Genomic DNA, 19,135 nt, shown 5'->3' with positions numbered 1-19,135 from the left:
TGCATATGAATTCATATCAAGTGCAGTATAGTAGACCACATAGGTGATATGATTTACCAGACAAAGTGCAGTGTGGTATATTTTATGGGTGAAATGGTTTATTGCATGGAGTGCAGAGTCATAGACTATACAGATGCAGTAGGTTATATTATACAATGCAATGTGGTTGAGAGAATAGATGCAGGGGCTGAGTGTAAGGGGTGCAGTACAGTAGAGTGTACAGGTTACATATACCCCATTGAAAAATCTATTTCTATATGCTTGTAGTTTCTGATGGTGGCCATGGTGGGAGTAGACAGTGCAGTCTTAGTTTGGAGAAATCACTGTCCCTCACCTTGTCGAAGAGCTCACACGTCCAGCACTCTCGGCTACCCCGATAGAAAAAGCCCAATCGTCCCCTGCTTGCATGCGCATCACCTATGCTCCCTTCCTCTTCCGGTCAGCTCCCCAGCTGCTGACGTCATCCCACAATTGAAACAAAACAATGTACTTTATGAGAAAAATGGTAATAGGAGGGTCAAGCATTTTAGCATTTAATTTTAATCCTTTTGTCATCAACCCACCTGAGGCCATCCCTGGTTCTAGAGCACAAGCATCCTGTTTTGAAGTGATATAAATTCCATTAAAATTTCATGTTAATTTAAGTTCCAAGCACCAATGACAAAATTATTGTGCTAAATTCTTAACTATTTAAAAAATTAATTAAAGCAAAAGTTGTATATTTCTGCAGAAATATGGTAATGAAAGAGTTAAATGTTATCTTCATTTTACTCTAACAGGAAGAATTAGAATCAGTTCGAAAAAAGCAGAAAAAGGACGATGGCAAATCAATTGAAAGTGTATCCCAAAAGACGGATGATGATTTAATGGGTGAGTTTCAATATAAACTACATTTTTTTCTGAGTATATATTACCTTTCAGAATTCCACTAAGCTCCTTAAAACTGTTGATAGCAGAATCTATCTAAATTCATAGATGAGAATAACATGTATAGTGATGTCGATTAAGTGATATCCTATAATTTAATAAGCATGAGAGAAAGAGGTGTCACCATCTTGTACGTAATGACAAGAAAATAAGAATTTGCGAGACGTTTGTAATTAGTCATAACATACTTATTACCGGAGGTAATGCGTTAACATATAAGGTTAATTGAAGGAAAACTTGTAACATCACATGAATATATTCTTTTGCAACCACGTCTCCAAGCAAATGAGGCGAACATATGTGTGTACAGGTGTGTATGCGAGTGGACCGACTCAATGCATGTCGAAGAATCAACAAGCAATAAATGGCGCGAATTTAGAAATGTGTTCCTTTATATAAGGGATGAACCGTAAGTCACTGACTTCGACATCAACCAAAAACTTCTAGAATGTTCGAGAACTTTCTAGAAGGTTGAGGGAGATTACTGTCGTTACATCCCTTTTTCGTTTTGCTTCCCTGCTTAACCTCCAGGGTTCACTACATAACTCCCTCCTCAGACGAGCAGTCAATAAGCAAAATCACTGTAGTGATCCAGGGCAGATACGAAGCAAAACGAGGTTCTAGAAACATGTGCTTGCAAGACAAGTAGTAAAATAGGAAAATATCAATGCATTGCATGCATCACGATAGATACTGACTATAATTGCAGAGTTTGGCTCAGTAAACCTTTAGCTACACAGCTATGCACATCAAACTAAATGTAAAACATGGCAAAATGAAAATACAATGTGAAACATGCATGGGGAAAATGTTTGTGAATAAACGTTCTTTGTAAAAGAAATAGCAAACAGTTTGTTTTATAACACAAAGTTAAATATACATAGTTCTGGATAATTTTTGTGGCCTATGTACTATTCTGCCACATCTTGTGATATAAGGTTTATAGGTATGTTGTGTTTGAGGTGCATGTGGTGGTGATGAAGTAAGAACGAAGTCTGTTGACGTATGATGACGTATCAGAATCTGGTGAATCAACTGGTGTGAACATTTGATCGGGAAGTGTCAAAGTGATGCCGTAAAGAAGTTCGGCTGAAGAGAAACCTAAATCTGTCTTAACAGCGGAAGGGCAACCAAGGAGAACAATTGGTAGGAATTCTGTCCAACGTTGCGGATCAGGAGTAGCGTGTAGTGCAGCTTTTAACTGTCTGTGGAATTGTTCTATCATTCCATTGGAAGTTGGGTGATAACTTGTCATATGGATTCGATGAGCACCCAAGAGTCGTGATATTTCACGCAATAAAGAAGCTTCAAACTGGCGTCCTCTATCAGTGGTTATTTTAGATAGGACACCAAAGCACGCCACCCAATTGGAAATGAACGCTTGGGGGATGGATTCGGCTGTGATGTCAATCAGATGCATGGTTTCAGGCCATCAAGAGAAACGATCGATGCAAGTCAAGATGTACGTGAAACCCTGACTAACGGGCCAGGGTCCAACAATGTTGACGTGGACATGACGGAAACGTGCGTCTGGTGGGCTGAATTTTCCGAGAGGAGCACGAACATGTCGATGGACCTTGGTGCGTTGAAACTGCAAACAAGAATGTGTCCAACTGGTGATTATATGGTGCATGTTGGGCCAGAAGAGACGGGGCTATGCCGGGATGCGACAGGGAATGAAGATGTAATACTTCGACCGTGCGAACCAAAGGAGATGGCGACGGAGACGGGAAAAGGCTCCTTTTTACCATGTCGCACAGTCGAACACAAAATAAGATATATATAAGATAATAGGCTCGTCATAAGATACGAGCCATGGTGCCAGTAATAGAACTTAGGACAAACTCAACCGTTAGATATATAATGAGAATACGTTTATTAACAAAGTGAAACTGTTTGTGTCTGTGTGCATATGCATGCGACATATAAAATTAACACAGTAGATAAATCAGGCCTTTGTGTACAAGAGAAAGCATACAACAATGTGAAGTGACGAACAGTCGTATATGCAAGTGTGTGTACAATATGTGAGAGTACAAGTATGCGTGTGAATGAGAGGAAACAGAACATAGAAAGAGTGTCTGTAACAGACTGTAAAAGGTCTCAAACACTGAGATGGAGAAAACCCAGTTCGTATTAAAGTTACACAAGATTTAGAATGTTCATACGCAGGAAATCGTGGCTAAGTAGCAGAGCTGTAGTATCACACTATGTGTGTTGAGCGTCGAATGCTGGAACCTGTGTTACCTGGTATAGTATATTCTGGCTGGTTAGTTCTGACTATTGTTCGTGAGTGGTTTGTTGATATTGGTGTGTACCTGGTGGTGGGGTTGCTGGCGCACGACATTGTGGTAGACAGTACATTGGTGGTGAAGACATCGGCGCTGGAACTGGCTGTAGCTGTGTTCTGTATGTGTGGTCAACGACCAGACCTGTGAGAGATCTGAAATCGAAGACAATTGCCGTCGTTGGATCGGGCTTATTTATAGGCGAAAAAGGGATCACCGGAAACCCAGTAAAACTATCTCACGTGACTTTATCCCAAAGCCACGATTGGATGTAATGCCCCCTTAGCAAGCAGAACATGGGGACAATTGCCGCGCAAAAATAAGAACCTTGGTGAGTATCTATTGAACTTGGGTTGAAGAGTGAATGTAAGAGGTTTATGATCTGTGAATGCCGTGAACTCCTGACCTTCTAGGAGATGGCGGAAGAGTCTCACAGCAAGATAAACTGCTAAGAGCTCTCTGTCAAAATTACTGTAACACTGTTCTCCTGGCTTGAGTTGACATGAGAAAAAGGCAAGCGATTGAGATTTCTGGTTGATGATGTGTTCTAGAATGGTGCCGACAGTGATCGTGGACATGTCTACAGTTAAGGATAGTTTCACGTTTGCAGTAGGATGAGTGAAAAAGGAAACTTTAGCTAATTCAGACTTTACGGAGTCGAAAGCTCGCAAGGGGTCAACCGAAAGGGAAATAGATGCGTCTTTCTTCTTTGTGGATTTCAAAAGTTGTGTCAGGGGGAACAACTTGTCCGCGCAGTTCGGAATGAAAGTTCTGTAAAAATCTATTAACCCCAAAAAGTGACGTACTTGTCTCAATGAAGTAGGGGTGCGATTTTCTGAATAGCATCCACTTTAGATGGGTGGGGTCGAATTCCCTCTGCGTCTATAAGATGTCCAAGGTATTCCAATAAAGTTGTACCGAATACACATTTAGCTGGATTGATCTTTACATGATATGCTCACAGACGTTGAAACAACTGAGATAGATGATGATGATTTTCAACTGTGTCGCTGGCTACTAGGAGGTCATCTACATAAGCAAAAACAAAATTCAATCTGCGTACAACTTCATCAATGAAACGCTGGAATGTACTGGCTGCATTTCTCAGACCAAAAGGCATAGATAGGAATTCAAATGAACCAAACAGAGTGGTTACGGCAGATTTAGGTATATTTTCTGGGTTCATATGGATTTGGTAGTACACACGTACCAGATCCACTTTGGAAAATATAGTGCAACCATGAGAGAATTTTGTAATAATTCGACCGTGCGAACCAAAGGAGATGGCGACGTAGATGGAAAAGGCTCCTTTTTACCATGTCGCACGGTCGAACACAAAATAAGATATATATGATAAGATAGAAGGCTCATCGTGAGTGATACGAGCCATAGTGCCAGTAAAAGAATTTAGGACAGACAACTTAATGAGAGTAAGTTTATTAACATAGTGAAACTGTTTGTGTCTGTGTGTGTGCATGCGACATATATAAATAACACAGTAGATAAGTCAGGCCTTCGTGTACAAGAGAATGTATACAACAATGTGAAGTTACGGACAGTCGTATAAGCAATAGTGTGTGTACAGTGTGAGTGAAAGTAACACAGAACATAGAAAGAGTGTCTGTAACAGACTACAAGTTTCAAACACTGAGATAGAGAAATACCAGTTTGTGTTAGAGTTACACAAGGAGATAGAATGTTCATACGCAGGAAGTTGTGGCCAAGTAGCAAAGCTGTGGTATCACAATATGTGTGTTGAGCGTCGAATGCTGTGACCGTTTACCTGATACGGAATATTCTCGCTGGTTAGTTCTGACTGTTGCTCGTGGTGGAAACAATCCACTCAAACAGTGTCGATATAAAACCGAGTGTGTTGATATTGGTGTGTACCTGGTGGTGGGGTTGCTGGCGCACGACATTGCGGTAGACAGTACATATGTGGTGTTATGTTTCCCTCGGGTGACTCGCAGAGATAACATAACGAGTTATACAGTTTAATTATTACATTTATTGTTCAATTACATACAAAGAACGCACTCACCCAATGTTCGTTATGAATAAACAAGTCATGTCAGCCATATATATATCAATGACCTTTTACTACGACAGTCCCACAAGACAACAACAATGAAACAATGAACTCAGACGAACCACAGTGACACACGGAACGTCAGACGAATTACATATCTAACAGTCCATATAACACCTCCCCACTGAAATTGATGCTACACAAGAAGTATCAACAGCAAAGTCTCTCTTGGGTTTTACGGGTTCTCTTGGACCGTCTTGGGTTGTCTGGTCCATACTCTGGAACGGGTAACATGGTCTTGGGTCTGGTTTGTCTTTGTGTTAGTGGCACAGTTTCCGAGATCTCCATCGGGTGATCTGTTGCAAATTCAAATACAGTGTTTTCTGCATCACCAGGTTCATTGTCTTCCTCAGTTGTGTACCGCGGTCGCAGCTGTTCCCAGTGTCGTCTCCACATCGGGCCATGAGGTATGACCTTCACGTTAAAGCAGCGAGTACCCAATGACTTCTTAATGATTGCTGGTACCCATCGGGGATCTTTGTCTCGGCGAGGTCCATAGTATAGTGCATACACAGGATCTCCGGCCTTGTACTGCCTGGTAACTTTAGCGACATCAGCCGAGCTTGGAGTCACCTGAGACTTATGTGCTTCCTTAGACTGTTTGCCTTGAGCAATGTGTGTTGGCGATGGCAGCAGAGAATCAATCCTTGTTCGTATCTGCCGGTTATTCAAAAGTTCACTTGGAGAGAATCCACAGGATGTTGGTGTTCTCCGGTACTGCATCAAGAATTCTTGAAGTGCTCGTGTTGGCGGAAGAGAAGACTTCCTCAGAGCTTGTTTGAAGGTTTGCACCAAACGTTCCGCTGCTCCGTTGGTAGCTGGGTGGTAAGGTGCCCCTGTCAGGTGTGTGATCCCGCGTTCTTTGCACCAGCTCTGGAACTCCTCAGACGTAAAAGTTGGTGCATTATCGGTGACCAGTGTGTGAGGAAATCCGAAGTGCGCAAAGTCTTCCTCAAGCAGATTCAAAGTGGCTTTGGAGGACGTGGAGGAAGTAGGATGAATGCATGGGTACTTGGAATAAGCATCTGTGATCACCAGCCAATCTCTACCCATAAAATTTATTGCATGGTCCAGATGTAAGCGGCTCCACGGCTTTTCTGGTAACATCCATGGGTGAACTGGAGGCTTAGATGGCTGCCTTTGATGTTCGTTACATGAATCACATCGTCGACTGGCTATCTCTATAGCAGCATCGATACCAGGCCAATAAACAGCAGTTCTTGCTAGTTGTTTCATGCGTTCCATGCCAAAATGTCCAAGATGCAGAAGATTGAGGATCTTTGGATGCAAGCTATGTGGAATCACAACTCTAGATCCATGTATAAGGCATCCATGACAGATACTAAGTGAGTTTGATAACTTACGGAACTTGTTGACTTCGTCATTGATCTCCATGTTCTTTGGTGGCCAGCCTTCACGGACGTAGCGCATCACTGCAGATATCACTGGATCTTTCCCTGACTCTTGACGGAGGACGTTAGCATCCACAGGTTGGACTTGAATACTAAGAGCTTTGATGGCACACACCATGTCTATGTCTTCACCATTTTCCTTTCTGTCAAAGTCGTTGTCATCACCGAATGACAAGCGACTGAGGGCATCAGCATTGCCATGATCTGCTGATTTCCGATATTCAATGGTGTAGTCAAACTGGTTCAGCCACAGGGCCCATCGTGCTAGTCTGTTAGCAGCGAGAAGTGGCGTCCCTTTCCTCGGACTGAATAGTGATGTCAGTGGCTTGTGGTCAGTCACGAGTACGAATTTACAACTGTACAAATATTGGTAAAACTTCTGCAAGCCAAATATGATAGCTAGGGCTTCCTTTTGAATTTGACTGTAGTTACGCTGTGCAGAAGTAAGAGTCTTGGACATATTGGATATTGGGCGCTCGCTTCCATCAGGATAGCGGTGAAACAGGACTGCTCCAATACCAACGTTTGATGCGTCGCAAGCCAATCCCAAAGTTTTGTTTGGATCGAAGTGTATCAGAACTTGACTTGATGAAAGTACATTTTTCAAGTGATCAAAAACTGACTGTTCCTCATCTCCCCACTTCCAAATAGTTGACTTTTTCGTAAGGCAATAGAGTGGCTCTGCTATACTGGCTAGGTTTGGGATAAACTTTCCATAAAACTGAACTGAACCTAGGAAAGATTTCAAGCTTGATTCGTTCGTTGGAGATGGCATCTTTAAGACTGCTTCGACTTTGGATCCCTTAGTGATCCCTTCAGCCGACAAAATGTGTCCAAGGTATTCTACACTGGGTAGTGCAAACTGGCACTTTTCACGACGATATCTGAGTCCATTGTCGCTTAGACGTGTGAGCAGACACTTTAGGTTGTTTAAGTGACTGTTTGCATCTTTCCCACTGATGAGCATGTCATCCTGGAAGACGGCCACTCCAGGTAGATCATGGGTCAGGTTTTCCATGATCTCCTGAAAGTAACCAGGTGCTGACTTGATTCCGAAAGGGAGTCGTTGTTGCAGGAGTACTCCACGGTGAGTGCTGAGTGCGAGTCTGCGTTGACTTTCTGGAGCCAGCTTGATCTGATTATAGGCATCAGCAAGGTCTATCTTTGTATATCTGAATCCACCTCCGAGTTTCTGCATCAGTTCAGCAGGGAGTGGCATTGGATGACGGTGATCAGCAAGTTGGTCATTAATTCCCACAGAGTAGTCACCACAAATCCGTAGTTTGGGCTTCAGGTTGCTTGAAGCGTGTGCTTTACGAATCGGTACCACTGGCGTTCCGTATTCATTGAATTGAACAGGCTTCCAGATTCCCTTGGCGATGCCCTCTTCGTAACCTTTGGCCAGGTCATCACGAAGAGCAAATGGGACCGGACGTGCCTTGTGAAAGACTGGTGTTGCGTCCGATTTGAACTTCACTTCCAGTTCAAAGTTCTTGAGACATCCCAATTCTTGCTTGAAAAGATCTGGAAATTCATCACACATGTTGTGACAATCTTGCTGCAGGGAAACATAGGGCTCGCTTGAGGTCTTTGGATACATCCCTTCTGCACCTTCCCTCTTAGCTTGGCTGTCTATGCTTTTCAAACCTAGAGCAGTGTCTACGGAAATTCCCAGAGTCTGGATAGCATTCCGACCCAGCAAATTAAGATCAGAGATCTTGGTGACTATGTAAGGTATAAGATCCTGCTTACCAGTTGTTGGATCCTTGGTTTGGCCCATGAAAGTTCCTAGAACAGGCAGGTTGTGCTTGCTGGCAGATTCATAGCGATGCTTGACATCTTGCAGCTTTGGTCTTCCAAGTTGTTTCCAGACTGACAAGGAAACAAAATTGCCTGTAGTAGCAGTGTCCAATTCCATTGTGAACAGTCTGTTCTGGATTGTTACTGGCACAATTAAACTATGAGTGTCTCGGGAAACTTCACCTAGGATCGCCTTGACTAGCTCAGCTTTTGTGATTCTTTTCACAGGAGTTTGTGAATGGCCATTGCGTTGCTGATGTTGTTTTTTCCTACACACCGCTTGCAAATGACCCTTTTTATCACAAAAATGACATTTGGTTTCCCTGAAAGGACAGTCTGTTGCTTTGTGGGCCTTTCCACATCGGCAGCATTTCTCCTGGTTTGTGGAATAAGACTGCTGATGTTTCTTTTGAGGACTCTTATTCCTGTTCTGCTGGACCTTGTACACCTGCTTGGTTTTGGAACCGTATACAGTTTCTTTTGCAACCTTTGCTGCGTCTTCAGTCTCAATGGCAACCTGGACAGCACGGGCAAAATCTAGTTCTGAGTCTTTTATCTTAAAAAGCGCCTTCAGAACCGCTTCATTGTTAACCGAACATATGAATCTCTGTCTCAGAGCTTCATCCTGTGGGTTGGTGATCTCTGGAAAATCACAGGTAGCTGCATCCTGGCGTATACGTGCTGCCAGCTCCTGGAGAGTTTCGCCTGGCTTCCGCTGCATATCACTCCAAAACTTGAAACGCTCTCTCACAATGAAAAGTTTTGGGTCGAACTGTTCTTTCATGAAGTCAACGATTTCGTCCATTATCAAGTTGTTGATATCTTTAGGCGGATTTTGTTGGGTAGCCAGATTAGCAAGTTGTTTGTAAACAGTAGCAGTCTGATTGGTCAGGAACACTTGTGCCATGCGTTTTTCAGGTACAGCATTAGCAGCCACAAACGTACGGAATCTTGACCAGTAATCAGGCCATAGTTCTGTCGCTGAATCAAATGCAGTAAATGGTGGAATCGACACTGTTGTTGAAGCAGCTGAAAAATAGCCACTAGAATCGCCTTCAACTTGTCGAGCACCAAACAGTTTTAACAGAGCATCCATATCTCTCTGATGTTGTTGCATTTGCTTGTCCATTTGTTCCCTAAACAATTTAATAAGTTCTACTGTCTGTTTTTCAGCCATTGTTATTACGATGAATAATTTTACGGTAAAGTAAGCATGTATCCTATCGGCGACGCCAATAAACTCTGTTATGTTTCCCTCGGGTGACTCGCAGAGATAACATAACGAGTTATACAATTTAATTATTACATTTATTGTTCAATTACATACAAAGAACGCATTCATCCAATGTTCGTTATGAATAAACAAAAGTCATGTCCGCCATATATATATCAATGACCTTTTACTACGACAGTCCCACAAGACAACAACAATGAAACAATGAACTCAAACGAACCACATGACACACGGAACGTCAGACGAATTACATATCTAACAGTCCATATAACAGGTGGTGAAGACGTCGGCACTGGAACTGGCTGTAGCTGTGTTCTGTATGTGTGGTCAACGACCAGACCTGTGAGAGATCTGGAATCGAAGACGACGACCGTCGTTGGATCGGGCTTATTTATAGCTGAAACAGGGATCACCGGAAACCCAGAAGAACTCTATCTCATGTGACTTTATCCTAAGGTCACGATTGGACGTAATGCCCCCTTAGCAAGCAGAACATGGGGACAAATGCCGCGCAAATAAGAACCAATCAGGATAGTGGACAGAAGGATCCAAGGCAGCCTAAGGCTAGATGTTAGCAGCTTCGTTATCATTTATGATTGAATGCCCGAGAGAAAGGTTTCACTACAAGTCCTTTAAGTTTGGTAGGGGATAACGATTTGGCGTGATGATAGCATTAAATCTCCTGTCATCACCAACGGATCTAAAATCCGCTTCACCCTTCCGAGCTAAGTGTAGCGGAGATGCCCAAGGGCTAGTAGAAGGACGTATGAGACCAAGCTGGAGCATGTACTCGAATTCAACGCAAGCTTTCTTGAGCTTGTGTGGTGCTAGTGTATGTGGACGAGAGAAAATGGGTGAACCAGTTGTTGTAATAAAATGTTGAGTCAAGTGAACTGTCTGGGTAGGCTTAAATGATAGATCTGTTAACTCGGGAAATGAGGCAAGCAGAGTATGGAACTGGTTATTGGCAGCAGCTACAAAAAATGATGGGACGAGGATAGCAGCAGTAGATTCACATGCAGGCGTAGATAAAGATGTGGTAGTATCCACAAGTCTGTTTTCTGACATCTACCAGAAGTGAGTAGAGGTGTAAGAAGTCCGCCCCAAGGATAAGATGTGGCAGGTCAGCGATGACAAAAATCCATTTAAAATCTCGACGCAAGGCAAGGTCTAGAGTTAAAGATATCTGACCGTAGGTTTTGATGGGAGACTGGTTCACTGCATATAATGAAATACTTGATAACTGTGGCTTGTTAGAGCTGAACCATAACGGCAAAATACTGTAACTTGATCCTGTATCGACCATGAATGTCTTGTTTGAGACTAGGCCCCTAATGAAGAAAGCACGATTAGCTGAAAAGTTGTGAGAATTCTGACGTGCCCAAGCTCTCTAGGTTCAGTTTTCCCACATTAAAAGTACGAGGCTTGTTACAACAACGTGCCTTATCATGAAAACGTGCATGGTACCAACACACCGAAGAATTGTTGGTTGAAAAAGTGTTATGTCGTTTAGAAGAGAAAGAATGGCTTCGCGAACGCTGTCTAACACGACAGAATTGAGATATTTGGCGCGTTAAACCATCGATAGCCTTCAACATGGCGTCTCCATTTTCATTATCAGGCTGTTGTCGAGAAGACGATGAAGCAATAACCGAATCAGTTGCAGTGGGTCTGTGAGAAAATTCCATTATCTTGTCTACAGACGAAGCAATTTGATCTATAGTGTTGGTGTTCACCATATTCACCAATATAGTCTGTACATTAGTTGGTAAGCGGGAAAAAAATATTTTCTTTACGAAGAAGATATCCGTCACTGAGTTCTCTGATGCGCCTAAGAAATTCTGAAGTAGGTTTGTCACCCAGGTTCTCATCCTGTAACAATGCACGCGGAAACGCCTTTCTGCTGATTTAGAATTTCTGCATAGTATTTCTGTTCTCAGAGAATCGTAGGTCATGCTTTGCGGAAGATCTGTGATGATATCTTTAACGGTGTCTGCTAATATGGCAGGAATCCCACTAATAAGCAGGTGTAGCTTTTGTTGAGCGGCTTGTATACCATGTGCTGTGAAATAAGAATGAAGCGGTGCAAACCATAGCTTAGCATCGCTGGAATAAGCTGGTATGGAAATGTTACTCATGATTAGGCGTGATAAGTGACTTTCTTATTTGACGCGGAAAACACGAAATTATTTCAAAACTAAAATATCAGAGATGCTGGTAGAGTAATGTAGAAATTATCTTGAAAAGTGTAGTATGGCATCGATTTACCATGTGCTGTGGTTTGCGTATTCAAAAAGTTGGGTTTACTATTTTATAGTGAAATGTCCACAGTGGCTATCATGTTCTTGACGTCGGGTTCACCATTTTATAGTGATGTCAATTAAGTGACATCCTATAATCTAATAAGCATGAGAGAAAGAAGGGTCACCATTTTGTACGTAATGACAAGAAAATAAGAATTTGTGAGACGTTTGTAATAAGTCATAACACATTTATTACCGGGGGTAATGCGTTAACATATAAGGTTAATTGAAGGATGGAGGCGGTTATCCATGCCACTTACACTTCTGGGAATATTTTTAATTTTTATTCAGGCCTTCCTTCTAACCAGATACAGTGGCAAAAACAGTATACTTCCACTTTGCAGGGTTCTTGGCTGACTCGAAACGCACTTCTATTGCCGCAAACCTTGTGCCTCTGGCCAGGTATTTGATTTCATTCAACACCTGCCTGAGGCATTTTTCGATTGTTGATTCTTCTAATTGTTCAAATCTTTTTTTTTTTTTTCTTTTTTTTTTCAGAATTGAAGACTTCATAAATTATGGTTTTTTCTTTGGTTCTGGTTATCATTTCCCCAGGCGGCGTCAGTTTGCTTTGTCCTTCGGTTTCTGTAATTAGTCCGAAATACTGTTGTATTTCCTTTTTTTTTAATTAAAATTTTTCTCCTCCGCCTACAGCAGCGGCAAAATTCAACTTCTCTGGCTGTTTGACCAAAGCCACTTCACAATAATAATAATTTCACAGAAAAAATACAAGAATAGTAAAATAGTATTCCGCGAGGACCGCAATTCAACAATTCACACAAAAAGTTTTCTACCCCTCCCCCAAGAGGGAGGACAACAAAAATTATTCACAATAAAATAATAAAATGTTTCCCCTGAGGAAACCACAAACAGAAAAACAAATTCCTTTGAAAGATGACACACAATAGCAAAAATTAACTCCTTACTTACTGAATGAATAATCAAAACAGACAGACATGACAAATAAGCAATGAATGGCGCGAATTTAAAAACGTGTTCCTTTATATAAGGGATGAACCGGAAGTCTGACTTCCACGTCAACCGGAAGCTTCTAGAATGTCCGAGAACTTTCTAGAAGGTCGATGGAGATTACTCTCGTTAAATCTCTTTTTCGTTTTGCTTTCCTGCTTGACTGCCAAGGTTCACTACACATGCTTTGAATAAACTCCTTGAGAACAAATATCTATCATATTTAAGATATATCCTTTTCTTCTTCTATGGACAAACTTATTGAGAACAAATATCTATCATATTTAGAATATATTTTTTACTTTTTCTACAAACTTCTTGAGAACAAATATAGATATTATTTAGAGTATACCTTTTGATTTTTCTATAAATAAACTTGAATACTCCCAGGAAGTGACTTCCAGTAAGCATGACCATCTGTAGTAGCTGGAAATTTTCCAGCTTTATCCCAGTATTTTCTTCCAGTTGGTTAATGTATATTAAGTGAAGCCTTGCTTGTAATCTATTGCCGTGAGTGGGCTTCCATAGCAATAACTGATTTGCTGTCTTTTTTGCATCTTCAATAGTGACCTATAAACCATCATATATACAGAATGTACATACACACGTGCACACACACATGTGAACACACACACACATACAAATGTGCACACGTTTATGCACACACGTGCACATACACATACACAAACACTTACACACACATACACATACACACACGCATGCACACAAACACACACACAAACATACATATATACATACATACATACATACATACATACATGATGGCTGCCCACTTGTGACTGAACAAAACTATTACTGACCTTTAGGAGCATTGTGCACTCAAGACTACCTTATACTTCACACTTCGAGCTACATTGGTGTCTAACGAGCCCTGCTCTTGACAAACATACACAACTGCAAACATTGCAGACCAAGATTTCCCCATTCATTACACCAGCAGTGCGTTTTTGAGCAGCACACTTGAATTCTTCATGAAGAATACGTGCTCTTTCAAAGGTATCAACTCCCTCCTTTACCTGTTTCTTCCATCTGTGGTGATGACAAACATTGCTTTCCCAGTCAGCTTCCCACATTTCTCAGGCCTTTAATGAGGACTTTACACAATCTTTAAATTGCAGTCTTGGCTTCTGCTGGGGTCACTTTCCACTAACAAGTTCCCCATATAGTATCTGTTTAGGGATCCTACTATCATTCATTCTAACAAGGTGTCTAGTCCAGTGTAACCAGTGTTTGTGCACTATCACCTCAATACTCAGGATATTGGCTTTCATCGGGACCTGTGTATCTGGAGTTTTTAAGGTACAGCCAACATTCAGAATGTGTCTCGGATATCTCTGAGGGAAGCGTTCAAGGACCTTTACATGACGTTTGTAAAGGGTCCATGTTTCACATGAGTAAAGGAGCAATGTCAGTACACATGTAGTACACAGCAACTTTTGTTCACCTTATGATGCTATGTTGGGACCAGACATGAGGTTCAAGAGACCTGAAGGAATCAGTTACTCTCTGCACCCTGAAAGATATTTCATCATCCAGAGAGCAAGAATGGCTGAGTGTGCTACCCAGGTAGACAAACTTGTCTACCACTTTTAGTATTGTTCTTTCAACCAAGATAGCTGGTTCCACATATAGGTTTCCTGGTGCAGGCTGGAATGTTACAACAGTCTTGTCCAGGCTAATGCTGAGTCCAAAGGCCTTGCAAGAAACAGAAATATGATTCACAAGTATTTGCCCAACCTTGCCCAACAAGAAGTCCGACCTTGTCACGCTACTATGTCACACTGATCCTGCTGGAGAATTATGTTAAGAGTACGAGTGTCTGTGGAGTACTCAGTTATGTACACTATTATTCAATGAAAAAATAGTTTGTTTGATTAAACAACATTAATATTCATCAATAAAAAATCCATTTTACTTTTTTTTTTAATGTTTCAAATGAATAATGGGAAAAATATATCAGTTTAGTTTTGATATTTTCTTCTGGTGATTCTTTGTGGTTTTATTTATGATAGTAAAACAATAGATTTGTCTCCAAAACAACTTTTTGCTCTGTTTTCAAGTATCAGATCTAATCTTTTCATTTCCATCTTGCAAACTCTGTCTCGCCGTTTTTCTATTTCTATCTGTCAGTCATTCTGTAATATAAAATCCCCAGAAAGTTTTATAACATTTATTTCTTGATGATGATGATGATAACACAAGAACAATGATATTACTGGATTTAATAACCTTTTCTACAATTTTATTTTAGATATTCTTATGGGCTGGGACAGTCCACACTTCTTAAACAGCAATTCTGGTATGTAAATACAAGGGGTGCATATTTATTGAATGTACCTCTTGTGACAGCACATCCTTTATCAATATATGCCATGTAGATGCACATGTGTTTAACATCTCGATTGTTAATTTAACATAGATAGAGCCATTTTTTTTTTTCATTTAATCAAAGAAGAAATATTATTTATAACCATTGGAGATCAACATGTTTGATGAATGAATTTCTGCAGGTTCATCTTTATAGAAATGATGTGAACAAGGAGAGAATTGGAGATGATTGTCTTTTTTTTTTCCTTTTAGATTGCTCTGAGGGAAGGGGCTGTGCTGATAGTCTTCATAAGCCCTTTAAGAGCAATGAGATTGTTGCTTTTAACAGACCACTTAAACTGTTGCAAGTTGGGCCTTGCAGAAATGATGTAATCAGGTAATCAGTGAAGGAATTCCAAAAAGCTGATGATCTAAGACAAAAAGACTAAGAGAAGTGGTTAACATGAGATCTGGTGGGATCAGATGTAATATGGGGAGTGAGAGGAGGCAAGAAGACTGAATCAGTAGTACCTGAGTAGAGACAGTAAGAGACCAGCCAGCTTTGAGGAGTAAAGGCTATTATGGTAGCAGAGAAAAAGGTGGAGAGAAGAGACAGTATGTCTATGGGTCAGGGGCTGGAGTATGTTATGAGCAACTTTATATCATTCAATCAGGTTATTTTTCTCTGGATGTGGTATCCTAATCACACAAAAAGCAGGGAGCTTGGCTTTAATATATTTGTTAGGAGCAATGTTTATGATGCTATATGTAAATGACCAAAATAGAAATATTACAGTAAAATCCCAAAGCCAAAAGCAATTATAAAACTCCCATTGGAATTAAATACCATATTTTCTGGTTTACAAGTCAGATTTTTCAGACCAAAATTTACAGCCAAAATAGGAATGTCAATTTATACATCAAGACTGCTTCAGAGGGCTAAAAATTCCATGTGAAATGCAGCAGGATTTGGAAAGATGATGATGTTTGCATGTTTACACTTTACATTACATCAATTTGTTTGCTTGAAAATATGGCAGGATCATAGCACACCTAAGAAGACTTAGACTAAACTGCCCAGAAGAGGTCTAATAATTTCAAAACACGTCTGTAGTTGCCATCTTACTTCTAATAAAGATCAGATTGCCTCGCTAAAAATAAAAATTCAGTTTCCAGTTGAATTACTTATTAATTTTTTGAAATTATCTCTCTTTTTTCTTGTGAATTTCTAATGCTTACATTTAGGTTTTTAGTTGTTGCTTTATTTCCACCTAGGAAGCAAATTTCAGTTCATTAAAAATGTTTTTCCTTACAACATTCAGTAACATCAGCAGCTACCTGAAGTAATGAGAATGCAGTTTGTTTTTACTGTTAATGTTAATAACTTGTTTGTTTATTTTTTGTTTGATTTTTGGGGATTTTTGTTGTTGTTGGTGGTGGTAGTGGTTAAATATCAATGTTTTTTTTGCCATGCTTACAGATTCTATACATTGCCTTAGTACCTTAGTTCATTCTAAACACCTTCTATATAATGTATCTACATATTCTACATATTATGTCAACATCTCTACACTGTGCCTATGTATTCTACACAGTGTCAATACCTTCCATACACTGTCCTAACACTTTCAATATACTGTATCTACATAGTCTATGCACCAAATCAACATCTTCTACACCTTGTGTCAACTCCCTCTATACATTGTGTAAGTTCATTCTACACACCTGTTCAATACATTCTGTATACATTTCTTGATGTTTGTACCACTTACATATACAATGTTATATTATACGCGACCTGCCTGGTGTCTATTCTCAGTTCATTCTAATATCTCAGGTGATTTGGTACCTATTCTGGATCATCTTGTCCCTATTCTCAGCTGATCTAGTATTCAACTGATCTGTTACTTATTCCCCTAAAAGTTAAGTGAAATAAAGTTTACTGGCATGAAACATGATATTATGCTAACAGCAGATTTTAACTCATGATCTATGAGTAGATGGTCTCTTGGTCATCCCACCACTTCTATTTATATAAAGCTCAAGACTAGACAAATGTTATCAGTGTTAATTACTATAAAATGTGAGTGAAATATTAAAACAGCCTTTGATTTCTCTTCAGTGCAAATGTGGTCACTATAAATTTTTAAAATGGCTCTCTGTCAGTTATCACAATATGTTCTAGTTGGTTCAATCAACAGAATAACCTGCTCATGAAATTAACATGCACGTAGCTGAGCATTCCACTTACATTTTACACTAATTATCATATGGTGACCACATGAAGGCATGTGGTTGAGTGTTTAAGTTATTCAACTCATGATTGTAAGGTTATGTGTTCAATTTCCAGTAACAGATAGTTTCCTTGAGCAAGACACTTTATTTCATGTTGCTCCAGTCCATTCAGCTGGCAAAAATGAATTGTACCAGTATTTCAAAGGGCCAGCCTTGTCACAAATTGTGTCATGCTGAATCACCCTGAGAACTACATTAAGAGTACACAAAGCATCCTACTTCTCCCATTTTATGTCCTAAAATCAACTGACTCCACTGTTAAATCCGCCATGCTAACTTGTCCTTGATGTAACATATGAAAATTAATATTTCACTGAAGTCCTGATGAGTACAGCTATTATTCTATAACACATCATTAAAACTACACCTGAGTGGATTATAACCAACCATTGTAATATATTATTCCTCAATGTTTTAGGAAAAACAGTTCTTACTCCTTCAACAGCTACAAGTAAGTACTCTTTTACTTGTTCCTTCTTTAGCTTTTTCACAATTTACTTCACAATATTAATCTACAATGATATTAATTTCCAAAGTAATCCTGAAAGTTTGAACTCACATTCAGTTACTATAAATAAAAGAGCTTTTTTCCTCTTTGAGCTCCCACCAGTATTCACCTATCTGCTCCCCTACACTACGTGCCATCTCCCCTTACCCTGGGGAGATGGCATGTAGCATAGGTGAACATTGGTGGGAGCTCAAAGAGGAGAAAAGCTCATCAATGTTCTACCAACGTGCTCAATTAGAACATAGTGGCTCAGTTAATAACAGAGATGTTAAGTTATTATCAATGCATAGAACAGACATGACACTTAGACAGATTACAGAGGCCACAAACATAGTAATAGACAGAGTGAGCCTCAACAGAAAACACGAATGAAACAATAACGCCTACCACCACTACACTACACAACATAATGACTAAAGATAGAATGGGAGATAAAAAGGACACAGATACAAACAGTATAGTAAGCAAACCCATATACACACACACAAAACATACATACAAAACACAGACACATGTGCACATACACACACACACACACAGATACAAATGCAAATGCATGCACAGATAAGGTTACACGCCATAGAAAAACAGAATGGACTAAACAGAACAGGAAGAGAGACATGGAATGGAGAGTTGCTGAAGAGGTCACAAGTGGGTGACAAAAGATTTCCAGACAATAGACATAAAATAAGAACAATAATAAACAAGTGGAGAACCAATATATAGTGCATGTGTTTATTTGGCAAGAAAAATAGATGACCATCCCAAAATATAACAATAACTTTCATCTTGTTTTCATTCTTCCTGAGGCTTTAATAACCACTATTTAAAAAATGGTTCATATTTCTATTTCTTTTTCTATATTTGAATCTTGAGAGGGGTTTACTAAGTACCAGTGATATACTAGGGTAGATTAAGCCAATTGTTCAAACACTGTTTTTGTGCTCATTTCAGAAATCCAGATTTCTTTCTGAAGTGCATC

At 40.1% G+C, this 19,135-nt stretch overlaps 1 protein-coding gene across 4 annotated transcripts in view; it reads left to right on the top strand.

The window, feature by feature from the left end:
• The first annotated feature begins 748 nt into the window (after window positions 1-748).
• Window positions 749-19,135, top strand: part of LOC106880339 (uncharacterized) — a 29,511-nt gene continuing 11,124 nt past the window's right edge. Inside the window, exons 1-3 of one of the 4 annotated variants that reach the window (XM_089348873.1) lie at window positions 749-870; window positions 15,295-15,342; window positions 18,064-18,096. In XM_089348873.1, coding sequence (XP_089204999.1) covers window positions 867-870; window positions 15,295-15,342; window positions 18,064-18,096 — 85 coding nt within the window. In that variant the 5' untranslated portion in view covers window positions 749-866. Of the gene's footprint in view, window positions 871-15,294; window positions 15,343-18,063; window positions 18,097-19,135 lie in introns of those variants that run through there. The other 3 variants (XM_089348874.1, XM_089348875.1, XM_089348876.1) reach the window with 3 other exon arrangements.

Source organism: Octopus bimaculoides, chromosome 3 (assembly GCF_046866305.1).
Source record: "Octopus bimaculoides isolate indiv1 chromosome 3, ASM4686630v1, whole genome shotgun sequence".
NCBI classification, from domain to species: Eukaryota; Metazoa; Mollusca; class Cephalopoda; order Octopoda; family Octopodidae; genus Octopus; species Octopus bimaculoides.
Note: the sequence above shows the minus strand (reverse complement) of the source record. Positions and strands in the feature narration are given on the sequence as shown.